We start from the raw sequence: 13,498 nt of genomic DNA on the forward strand, positions 1-13,498 counted from the left end.
TGATGATGTATACCACAGCGACAACACGGAAGGGTGATGTATACCACAGCGTCAACACGGCAGATCGATGTATACCACAGCGTCAACGCGGACGGATGATGCATACCACAGCGTCAACAAGGAAGGGTGATGTAAACCAAAGCGTCAACACGGAAGGATGATGTATACCACAGCGTCAACACGGAAGATCGATGTATACCACATCGTCAACACGGACGGATGATGCATACCACAACGTCAACACAGAAGGATGATGTATACCAAAGCGACAACACGGAAGGATGATGTATACCACAGCGTTAACACGGAATGATGATGTAAACCAAAGCGTCAACACGGAAGGATGATATATACCAAAGCGACAACACGGAAAAAATAACATACACAACACACATAGAGGCACGTCTTTACATTGTAAATGATCTTAGCTGTTTGGTTTGGTTTTATTTTGTAAAGTGTCCTATAAACAACTAAGGTTATTTAAGAACGTGCCTCCATGTGTGTTGCGGAAGCATGTATGTGTGCCTGAGACAGGATATGATGGTGTATAGGACGTTAAACAAAATAAAACAAAAAACAAACCAATGTTGGAAATTTTAAATGGTAATAATTTTGTTCATAAACTTAGACCTTGTATTGTCGCATGTGGGTTGCTACTATTACAGATATTATGCAAAATGCGAAAAAATGAGAAGTGTTGTCAATAACAGATACATGCTCATTAGGGTTAAGGGAATACGGGGATCACACATATAAAATAGTGATTAAACAATTGGAATGTCAGACTTCAAGGATGGCTGGTCGGTGACCATCCTGTCAGTCCAAACACTCATTATGCCGAAGTAGGACCCCAGTGTCACTTTCATGTAAAATTTGAGAAAGATCCCTCCGATACTGTCTGAGAAAAGTGCTAATAAACTTTAAATCTCAAAATTCAAGATGACTGTCTGAGTGCCATCCTGGTTTCTCATCAGTCTCCGAACTTCCTAAAAGGGACGAAGAGGAGCATTCCTGTGAAATTGGACAAAGATTAGCCACGTGCTTTCATACATTTAGCGCTAAAAAATTTGTTTATGGACGGATGGCCGAAAGGCCCTGGACGAAGACTAATTCTGTAATCTGTATAGTGAAACATGCCTCTTTCCTAGGAGCACACCGAGTTTTGTCGCGGAGGTGGAAATATTCTCTATTCGAGTGGTTGTCTGGGTGTTTATTTTAGTTCTGGAAAAGGTTACGGGTTATGTACAGTTCGCTACAGAGTCACACAGGCTATACTATACTACTCACATTTTGCTCATGTTCATTTTTATTTTTGGGCGTATTTGAAAATATGGTTTATACTGAGTTTATTTTTGAAAAAATGATTGTTCTTTTAATTCATCAACATGCAAAAATTCCAAAAATCGTAATTACAGTCATGAAATATTAATGAAATCCCTTTGCCAGTATTTCAGCTTAAGTTGAAAATGTAAAATGTTAACGGACGACGGACGAAGTCGGACGATACGGAAAATGAGCAACAGGAAAAGGGTTACCCTTAAAATTGGTAACAACGAGGTATTCACTAAAAAACTTAAATTGAACAAAACTCTCCTACTTAAACAGAAACCGTTAAAGTACCGCGTGTGACACCCAAGAGCATCAATTACAGCTTCAAAACGTCATTTAACCGTTGTCTGGTTCGTCTTTGAGCCATATTAAAATAATATTCATCAAGTTGATTTCTTTAACAATTTTAGCAACGCCTTACTTAGCCTAGCTTACCTTTTGAGAGGGGTGTACACGTGGAAAAGCGTGCACGCGCTTTTATGGTTGACAAAACACACCCACACAGGACGATTAGGAAGGCTTACAAATTCGCCCAAAACAGTACGGAAGGAAAATATAACATCCTTTCTAACGTTTTGATATTTTTAAAATACAGGTGATCCTCAGCAAAATGTGAGTTGTATATATACAGCATGCACAGTTCCCATATAGTAGATAGTGGAGTATATATATAAATATATAGTAGATAATAAATAAATAAGTCCTTGCGAAGGAAAATATAGAATAAAAACAAATTTTTCAGATCGTCCGCTAGGCCTTTCTGCCTTCTAGGGCTTCTTCAGGCGGATTCAATATATATAAATATATATATATATATATATATATACAAGTGTGCAGGGACTAATTAAAATGTGATGGAATTCCCAATCGAACTCAAAGGATTTCTTTTGATTTTTTTTAATGAAAAGTTAAAGAATCAGTTACCTTTGACCCAACAGCGAGCAGTTTAATTTGACCTTTCTTCAAATAATATGTTATGACAAAAGTTAGCCCTATATATCTAGAAGTTCATAAAATGCAAGAATGCCGTGTAATCATTTTTTTAGCTATGGCCTTTTGGATTTGACATATAACGTAATGACGGTCATATCGAATTGTAAATAGATATCGTTAGTGAGTTTTAGTTGGCAGGAGTGAACAATTAACGCTTTGAATTTTGAAAACTTAAAAAAAAAAAAAAAAAATAATTATTAAGAAGGACTGCACTTGTCTCTCTGAAGTAAGATATATTTGATATATACAATATAAAAACAGAAACCCTTTACGAGAAACGGCACTATTTAGGAGAATAGCATACTGTTAACAAACATAAGAAGCTTGACGCGGAAACACAATATTATTGGCACAAAAATAAAACACAATTTGACGGGCTTTTCATAGAGGTCTAAATAAAGAATACAAAGGGAGATAACTCGTATTAAGATTTCTTTCAGTTAGCTCATTTTGTACAGGAGACTGCACATTGCACTATCTATTCATATTAAACTTTTACCCATATATCATAATACATTGTATAAGATTACCTCATATGACTTCGTGCTGTTCTTAAGGAGCCGAAGAGAAATATTTGTACCACTTTGGTTAATATTGGCTTGGTAGAATTGGAGAAGATCGATACAGACTATAACCCTAATGTTACAAATCCAAACTTTGACACCTATACAAAAACTGAAAGTTGACATTTTTGGTAAAATAATATGAAAGGAAAAGTTTTCCCTCGCTAATTTCTTGATATCCAAAGATCAATTTTGTGCCTCCAATCGTTAACGAAACACATTGGTATAGGCTGTTACCCAATCAGAGCTCGTGGCGGCCATGTTGGAATTTGCATTGCTCCAAAAATTAACATAAGTTCGTTAGGGCCCCCACAGGAATGCATGTACTAATTTTGGTTATTTCTTTTTGCTTAATATTGGTTTATCGGAATACTTAGAATTTCATAAAATCATCTCTGCATAATAACATAACCATTATGTGAAACTTTCATTGGATTCTGCTGGCTAATTGCGAAAGGGTGGAGCCTCCTTAAAAGATAAATATTGTGTTTGAATTTGTTAACAAAATATATTGGTAAAAGCTACTAACCAATCAGAGCCCCTGGCGGCCATCTTGATTTGTAATCACTCCGAAAAAACCCCATTAGTTCGTCAGGTCTTCCCGAGTAACACATGTATCAATTTTGGTTAATATTGCACTGGCAAAATTGGAGAAGAAGATCTTAGAATGTTTTACACAATATAGCACATTTGAACTTTGATCCCATAATGAGATCAAAGTAAATATGCAAAATAGCATAGAACATGAACGGTTAACGTTACAGAAAAACTAAACACAGCTAATTCATTGGGATGGTATTCCACATTGACTGCAAACATATATTTTTCTAAAGTTAAAAAAAAAAGAGAAAAAGTTGAAAAATGTATGGCCTTTGACCCGATAGGGAGAATTTTAATTGAAAATTTTTTCGATATTATTTTATGAGAAAAAGTTAGCCACAAGCAATATCTGAAAAGAATATCGGGCATAAATGCTGTATAATAAACAGTTTGTCAGTTATAGCAGTTTTATGATTTTGACATATGACGTCATGGCAGCCATATTGGCTTTTTGTCGTACTTGAAAATGTTGCAATAATATCTTTAAATCATGGCCTACAATATACCTGAACGACTTTGAACATGTCTGCTACCAGTCAAATGATTTTGATGCCAAAATATCACGAATCTGATGGTGAAAAGCCTTTATAATAAGAACAACATTTTCGACCCCTATGACCTACAACCCATCTTTCCACTATGATTCTGCTTCAAAAATATTGCTCTTTGCTTCTTGGTAGCATAGAAAATGATTGTCCAATATAATCTGCTTTTTTGTGTGTCTAAATATAAATCAAAGTAGTCAGAGTACTGAGTACTGAGAAAACGGCAAAAACGCACATAAATAAAAACGGTTTTTGACTTTTACTTTTGAAATTATATTTAGGATAGGTCAAGGTCGTTCATTTGCACACACTTGATAGCTGGACATCTCAGCATCTTACATATTAAATATCAAGACTCTACACCTCGTAGAGAAGAGGTTTTTAAAAATTTGTTAGCCAATATATCTCATTTGAACTTTGACCCCTACCGAAAACCGGAAGCTGACATTTTTTGCTAAAACAATATGATAGAAAAAGTTTGCCCTTTCTCTCTATATGATATACAAAGATCAATCTTTGATATCGTTAACGAAATATATTGGTATAGGCTGTTAACCAATCAGAGTTCGTGGCGGCCATCTTAGAATATCAATAGCTCCAAAAAGAAACATAAGTTCGTAAGGGCCCCCAGAGGAATACAAGTACCAGTTTGGGTTAATATAACAATGGCAGAATTGGAGAAGAAGATAGTTGAAGTTTGTTAAACTACTGTCGGCTATTGTCGATCAAAAAGATCAAAGGCAATAATGAACACGTCATATGACGTTAAAAGGAAATGTTTCAGAAACAATAAATATATAAATTTATCGGATAGCCAAATACTATCGATTAAAAAAAAAAGTTAAAAAAAAAGTTAAAAAGTTTTGAAAATAGGTGACTTTTGACCCCATGTCGAGAACTTAAACTTGACCTTTTTCCTCATTACATGGCATGGGCCATATTTAGCCCCGACCACACTCTAGTAGTATATTAAATTATAAATACAGTACCATTTATAGTTAATGAGATATGGCTGTTTAAAAAAAGGTAAAAATAAATCCCTTTATAGGTCATGGCGGCCATATTGAATTCTAGATCAACTTGACAATTTGTCCATGACATCTCCAAACAATTACCTACAACCTGGCAAAATATCATGTACATACCTATTACCATTTAGAAGGAAAGTTGATCGCAAGATCTCGAGGAATAAGAAGAACAACAACAACAACAAAAACAATAGGTATTTTCACCTGTTGGTGAAAAGCCCCTAATCATTCTAGTGAATATTGATAACTGATGAAATCAATTATTACTTACGTCCAAAGATAGACTCTGTGCCATGCAAGGAAGTTAACGCCTCCGTGAGCGTTAATGTTTCCACTATGTATACTAGCTAGTTCGTCATATCTAGAGAAGCCGTTGTTCTGTAATGAAAATAAATTATCTGACAGATAGAAACATGACACATACAACACATTATATGTGTAGTGGTTACATAGTGTGTCTTCTATACATTGATGGATAGTTCAGGAATATGTGTCAACACAGCAACTGGAGTCAGCTCGATTTTACTTTATTAAAAGTCACATTATCAGCAAAGATTATTTTACGATGACCTGCTATGTGTGTCATGTTAACGAGTTGGTGTATTTACCGCCTTGTAATAGCGCAGATCTAATAACGAATTAAAGAGTGCTACCTCACCTGGAACGAGCCAACGGCACCCAGCACAGTATTCTACCCTGTTACATCGAGCTGACAACGACGTTACGAGTTATTGTGATTACCCTCAACTTTGAAAGTTAAGCAAGAAATAACAACTATCATATTTAAGTACTTTGACATATATCGGAGAAGCGACAGACTTGGTTTTGTTTTGTGTGACAGCAGTTAACAATTTTAGTCATTTAACAAGACTGTAAAAAGACATTAACAAAATAAGAAAAGCTTAAAACAATAAGGTTAAACGATTTAATAGATGTTAAACTACAACAATATCAATCGAATTGGTTTCAACATATCTTATCGTATTGTGAAGATAAATCGAGTGTACATAATCGTGTATAAATGTACAGAAACATTATCAAATATACTTCAAGATAGTCCATTAAACAGTCTGATAGTCCATTTAACTGTCTGTCATGTATTTGTTTGAAATCACTGCATTCCATCATATAATGTTTGACGGTAAATGGTGATCTTATACATAACAATAAGGTCACGTAAAAATGTAACTACATGTATGTGTTTGATGAAGGATCTCGCAGGATTATCATAATCTTTAATACAGTAATGGTTTATTTAGCGCCCATTATTGTGATTGCTTGCAAAGCTGTGTCATTCAAATAGATCATAAATACCATACAAAACAATTCAATACTTATATTTACGTTTTCTCTTCCTCTTATGTTCTTTTTTTAACTTATTATTTATATTTAAAATTAAAAGTGCCCGCCTTATCGACAGTCCACACAATTTCGTTCAATAATTTGAACAGCGTATTGTCGCGTGCTGATTGGCAAACAAAGTAGTACTTTGAAATTTTAACAAACACTTCAATTTTATTCCACAAATCAGTATCAATACAATTACGTATGATATGTCTATAGGGTGATTTAAGTTTATTAATAGAAATCAGAGCTGAAAGTTAGATTATAAATTGTTCCAATTTTCCTCCGGAACAAATTTCGCGCATGGATAAATACAGTGAACATCGGGAATCAGACCTTGACCTCCACGAGGGAGTTATTTTTGGAAGTTAATTTGAAAGTTTCTCTTTGCTCATTTTGTGGAGAATCCAGACGTGAATTTATTTGTTGATTGTATGGGAATCTGACTACAGTCGGTAGATTCTATAACAGCCTCGTTATTTGACATGTCGTGATCAGAAACTGGGGAAACCGTGGCTGCGAGACGCGTGGAACTGATGGTAAGTGATCTTGCGACGGAGCACAGGGGTTCGTTACAAATGTCTGAAATGTTAATGTGTGCTGTGACTCATATCAGTAGGTCTGTAGCATTGTGTCAGTAGGTATATATAATATGTGTATTTTAGACCTTTGTAACGAACCCCTGTTGATCATTGCAGTGTAACAGAGGACATTTCTGATATATTGCATGAGTCTTAAAATCGTTTTCATTGCCGTCATTGGTGATTTCAACCGATGTGCATTTTGTACGATATTGCAGACCTTGGTCTTGTTTTTGTTGTATTTACTTTTTTCTTTTGCATATAAATTTACAATGACACTGTCAAATCTCACGTGAAATGTCCAGCGATACATTGGATATTGTAGTTCCAGTCAGTGTTGTATTAATACGCTAAGAATTGTGTCTCGTGCTGCATGGTAATTAAAGTCCCATCAACGACACAGCTTTCAAAGAGGCTATATAGTGACAATGCCATGCAAATTTAAATATATAACGTTCAATACACTCTGGCGTCCGAAATGGACAATAACCTCGCGTCAAAATAGTGATAAGCTAACGTTCTATTTGTTGGACTGTGGTTAAAAGTTATGTGGTTCATGGTTAACAGCAAGTCACACGACGACGGATGCCCAGGGAGACATCGCCAGGAAGATCTCCAATGTTTTGGGTCGGCGCAGCAGATCAACGTGGTGTCTTAAGGGTACTTCTAGAAGACACCCCTGTAGGTCGGGGATCGAGAAAGGTATATACCTGCTATTACCCACTACATGTATCGTAAACGGGGGCTAATGTGGGAACCCCTGCAGCGTTTAGTATTTTATTTTGTGCTCTCTATCTGGGGACACAAACGCGACAAAAACTAATCTGCTGAACCCATTGCAATATTTGGCATCTTTATATTCCTTTCATCTTCTAACTACCTTTTATTTCCTAGAGCCTTTTGGCAACACCTCACATTTGGCTTTCATGTTGAACGTTCGCAAGTATTAGCAACAAATGGTTAACCCGTTGCCAGTATAATGTGACCGGACGGAATGCTTTGAGGTTGCCTTCGATTTTTTTTATTTCATTTTGTTCAACGTCCGATTAACAGATAATGCTTCATAAGAATGTGCCTCACTGTGTGTTATGTATGCGTGCATGTGTATTTGGGAGGCAGGGTTATCATATGTGTTCTGGTTATTCAGAAGGAAATTCAGATTTTCTAAAAAATAATAATTAATATTTGACCCCTGTGAGTTCGAATATAATTCAGGATTATTCGTTTGAACAATTTGGAAATCCTTATTCATATCTTGTTACTGACCACATATATTCCTAGCTATAGTATGGGTTCTTGTAAGTGATTAACGTCCTGCTATTGGGTATTCAATGTCATAAGGCGACGAGCACCTATGGTCTCTTCAATTTTTTCTTTGTAGAAAACACCATAACAAAAGGGTTATCTTTAATGTTACATTGTAACAGACGGGTAATCTATAATGTTTCATTATGACAGTAGGGTAATCTATAATGTTACATTATACCAGTAGGGTAATCTAGAATGTAACACTGTAACAGAAGGGTATAATCTATAATGTTACATTGCAACAGTAGGGTAATCTACAACGTACATTAAAACAGACGGGTAATCTATAAAGTGACGTTGTAAAAGACGGGTAATCGATAATGTTACATAATAACAGACGGGTAATCTATAGTGTTACATTGTTACAGTAGGGTAATATATATTGTTACGTTGTAACAGACGGGTAATCTATAATGTTATTTTGTAATAGTTGGGTAGTATATAATGTTACAATATAACAGTAGGGTAATCTATAATGTTACACTGTAACAGTAGGGTAATCTATAATGTTATATTGTAACAGCCGGGTAATCTATAATGTTACATTATAACAGTAAGGTAATCTGTAATGTAACACTGTAACAGACGGGTAATCTATAATGTTACATTGTAACAGTAGGGTAATCTTTAATGTTACATTGTTACAGTAAGTAGGGTTATATATAATGTTACTTTGTAACAGCAGGGTAATCTATAATGTTACATTACGAAAGAAGGGTAATCGATAATGTCACATTGTAACAGACGGGTAATCTATAATGTTATTTTGTAATAGTTGGGTAGTATATAATGTTACAATATAACAGTAGGGTAATTTATAATGTTACACCGTAACAGTAGGGTAATCTTTAATGTCAGATTGTAACAGTAGGGTAATATATAATGTAACGTTGTAACAGTAAGTAGGGTAATATATAATGTTACATTATAACAGTAGGGTAATCTTTAATGTTACATTGTCACAGTAGGGTAATCTTTAATGTTACATTGTAACAGTAAGTAGGGTAATCTTTAATTTTACATTGTAACAGTAAGTAGGGTAATATATAATGTAACGTTGTAACAGTAGGGTAATCTATAATGTTATTTTGTAACAAAAGAGTAATCTATAATGTTACGTTGTAACAGTAGGGTAATTTATAATGTTACGTTGTAACAGTAGGTAGGGTAATCTATAATGTTACATTGTAACAGTAGGGTAATATATAATGTAACGTTGTAACAGTAGTGTAATCTTTAATGTTACATATGTTACGTTGTAACACTAGGTAGGGTAATCTATAATGTTATTTTGTAACATAAGAGTAATCTATAATGTTGCATTGTAACAGTAGGGTAACCTATAATGTTACATTGTTACAGTAGGGTAATATACAATGTTACGTTGTAACAGTAGGTAGAGTAATCTATAATGTTACACTGTAACAGTAGGGTAATATATAATGTTACGTTGTAACAGTAGGGTAATATATAATGTTACGTTGTAACAGTAGGGTAATCTATAATGTTACGTTGTAACAGACGTGTAATCTAAAATGTTACGTTGTAACAGTAGGGTAATATATAATGTTACATTGTAACAGTAGGGTAATCTATAATGTTACATTGTTACAGTAGGGTAATCTTTAATGTTACATTATAACAGTAAGTAGGGTAATCTATAATGTTGCATTATAAGAGTAAGTAGGATAATCTATAATGTTACGTTGTAACAGTAGGGTAATCTTTAATGTTACATTGTAACAGTAAGTAGTGTAATACATAATGTTACATTGTAACAGTAGGGTAATATATAATGTTACATTGTACAGTAAGTAGGGTAACCTTTAATGTTACATTGTAACAGTAAGTAGGGTAATATATAATGTTACATTGTAACAGTAGGGTAATATATAATGTTACATTGTAACAGTAGGGTAATATATAATGTTACATTGTACAGTAAGTAGGGTAACCTTTAATGTTACATTGTAACAGTAAGTAGGGTAATATATAATGTTACATTGTAACAGTAGGGTAATATATAATGTTACATTGTAACAGTAAGTAGGGTAATACATAATGTTACATTGTAACAATAAGTAGGGTAATATATAATGTTACATTGTAACAGTAGGTAAACTCTTTCATTTAAAAATAACACTTACATTAGGTCTCTTCAGTTGATTCATGCAGTTATGATAGTTTTCCCGCTCTCGTTCGCTCAACATCCGGTATTCCTTGCGTATCCTGAAGGAAGTAATATATATTTTCAAGGTTTCACTCGGTTTCTAAGTCACTAAAAAGGCGCTCACTCAATTGAACATATCAATTTTTAAACTACAGGAATATTTCACATTTTTGTGTAACATCGGCACATTCTAACATAAGCACGCTTGCATAACACATGTAGATGTATGTCTTTAAATGACCTGAGCTGTTAACAGGAAGTTAAGTATAATCAAATCAAATCGAATCAAACATCACCTCGATCATAAAGTGTTTGACAGTAAATGGCTGGTTACAAGGTTCGGTTTGACCTTGTGCAGTGTAAGCTAGTGTGTTGTAGGTATGATCTCGCGAGAGGACAACTTTATCTCCGCCATATGTATCTATTGCTCGTGGAATATATTACATTAAACTGAAAACATCTAATTATTAACATCCTCTTATCATTTATGTTGCCAATTTATTTAAAAAATAATTTGCAATTGAAGATCTAAAATCAGAACGTGGCCGTTTGCTATCTTCTGGCTAAGGGTCTGAGCTGCTGTAGCAGCCTGATTTACTTGTGTCCAGTTATTACGACATGACGTCACATCCTCAGATAAAGTGAAGGAACATTTAAATGTGGTTCCAATTAGAAATTCTGTAAATATGGCAGTGAAGAGAGAAGATAAAGATAAAGATCATAAGATGATCATAAGATGATGCATTGTGGGCAGACGATATACATTGTTTTTTTGGGGGTTTTTTCCGCAGACGAGCAGAAAACCCAAGATTATTATATTTCTTTCTACTTCTGACTACCTTTTATTTCCTAGCGCCTTACTTGGCAACACCTCACTTTTGGCTTTAATGTTGAACGTTCGCCCAGGCGCGGAAACCAATGCATGGGTTCTGTCCCAAAGCTGGTATATACCAGAGTCAATAAACTCAGGTTGTTATATCCCTGCCTATCGTTCAGCATTTGGGAAAAGGTTAACAACTGGCCCACCTGTTGTCAGTATAATATGACCCGGAGGAACGCTGTACTGGGTGACTTTGGCATGGCGTTTCAGTGAGATAGCACTATAAAGTCGGCAACTGATTACAGATCAGATCGTTATCACAAGGAGGCAACTGTACAAACATACCGCCTCCAGCACACACACACACACACACACACACACATACACAAACACACACCTGCATGCACACACACGTCCTTAAATGACCTTCGCTGTGGGGAGGACGTTAGATCCCATAAAACCAAACCAAATCAAGCTCAAGATTCTGCCGGAGCTCGACACGAGAATTGCTTAACGATAACACGGAACAATCATGTAAAGCATGAAATCATGAAACAAACATTACTTGTCATGTAACCGATAATTCCCTTCATTACCACACCCTCTGACAGAAACCAAAACAACACCAAAATAACAATTAAGTTGTTTATTTATTGTATGGAGCGCATAATCGCCATCAGTATTTACAGATCAAACTCGCTCACATTTCTCACATTTTCGTACCTACATCATGAATTCACGTCAAAACATGATATCAATTCATTATGAATTTATAAAATTCTTTAAAACAAAGGTGTACTTTTTTCAATAAAACACCATGTTTACTGTCGGTGCGACTATTGCTGAATTTCGACAGTCACATTCCGCACACCCAGTAAGTGCGATACCCGACTTCAACGCCCTCTATCAGAAGGTATGACACTGATATGAAGTAAAAACAATTTTCGGCTTCTTCTGTTCCATCAAACTCCAAACAATATATTTAATATGGTGGATTGTGGATTAAATGAGAATATTTTTGTCTGTAATTCATCTTATGTTACACTGTACCCTTCCATTTATTGACCGGGGCGTAAGATGTAGTCAAAAAATGATGTTAAAATGTTTACGAATGACAGACGATAAGCGATCGGAATAGGTCTATTTGTTTAAGTGGTATTTTTTTTAATATTTTAAGTTCTTTTTCATCACTATCACAACTGTTTGGTTGGTTTGGTTTTATAGGGTTAACATCCTATTAAAATCTAACGTTATATGAAGGCGGGGGCGTAGAGTTTGGTTGGTTTAGTTTTATAAAATTTAACATCCTATTAAAATCTAACGTTATACAAAGGCAGGAGCGCAGTGTTTGGTGGTTTGGTTTTGTAGGGTTAACATCCTATTAAAATCTAACGTTATATGAATGCGGGAGCGCAGTGTTTGGTTGGTTTGGTTTTGTAGGGTTAACATCCTATTAAAATCTAACATTATACGAAGGCAGGGGCGTAGAGTTTGGTTGGTTTAGTTTTATAAAATTTAACATCCTATTAAAATCTAACGTTATATGATGGCGGGAGCGCAGTGTTTGGTTGGTTTGGTTTTATAGGGTTAACATCCTATTAAACTCTATCTTTATATGAAGGCGGGAGTGTAGTGTTTGGTTGGTTTGGTTTTGTAGGGTTTACGACCTATTTACAGTATTAATAGTCTGGAGTCAAAGGATTTGTTGATTAAATACATTTTTCTCACCTCAGGTTTCCTGGTGGTAAAAATGTGCCTCGTTTTCGCCTCCTTTTGGTTGGGTTTTGGGACATCTTGTCGACGTATTGACGTACTTGTTCGCTAGCCACGTGCGGTTTGATCTTCTGTTTGTTGCGAAAAGCAAATGTAGAAATGCAAAAGCACGCCAGGTTTTCTCCTACAATTTGTGTAGCTTCGCCATCGCCAAAGGATTTTAGGCATTTTTCAAGACTTTGTGGATATTTGATGGCTTGGATGTCAGCTTGAGTTGCAGGCAGTACCACAAATATAACGGCCTAAAATTAGAATGTTGGAGAATATAAAAACAAAGTAAATAAAGATAGAAATGTAAATAGTTTTACTTTATTACACGAACATTGATGTATAACCTTAGTCAGAGATGAATCTCCTCCGTTAATACAGTTTTTTAAACAACGATAGAGAGAGCGAGAGAGAGAGAGAGAGAGAGAGAGAGAGAGAGAGAGAGAGAGAGAGAGA

General features: G+C 35.1%; 1 protein-coding gene across 1 annotated transcript in view; it reads right to left on the bottom strand.

Moving 5' to 3' along the window:
• Positions 1-5,325: 5,325 nt before the first annotated feature.
• The window catches only part of LOC110456306 (tyrosinase-like protein 2), a 14,592-nt gene continuing 6,419 nt past the window's right edge, over positions 5,326-13,498 (bottom strand). The window contains exons 2-4 of the mRNA XM_021506956.1: positions 13,010-13,296; positions 10,439-10,520; positions 5,326-5,436 (exon numbers count right to left, since the gene is read on the bottom strand). Of these exons, the coding sequence (XP_021362631.1) occupies positions 5,326-5,436; positions 10,439-10,520; positions 13,010-13,296 (480 nt within the window). The remainder of the gene's footprint in view (positions 5,437-10,438; positions 10,521-13,009; positions 13,297-13,498) is intronic.

Source organism: Mizuhopecten yessoensis, unplaced genomic scaffold (genome assembly GCF_002113885.1).
Source record: "Mizuhopecten yessoensis strain PY_sf001 unplaced genomic scaffold, ASM211388v2 scaffold8649, whole genome shotgun sequence".
NCBI classification, from domain to species: Eukaryota; Metazoa; Mollusca; class Bivalvia; order Pectinida; family Pectinidae; genus Mizuhopecten; species Mizuhopecten yessoensis.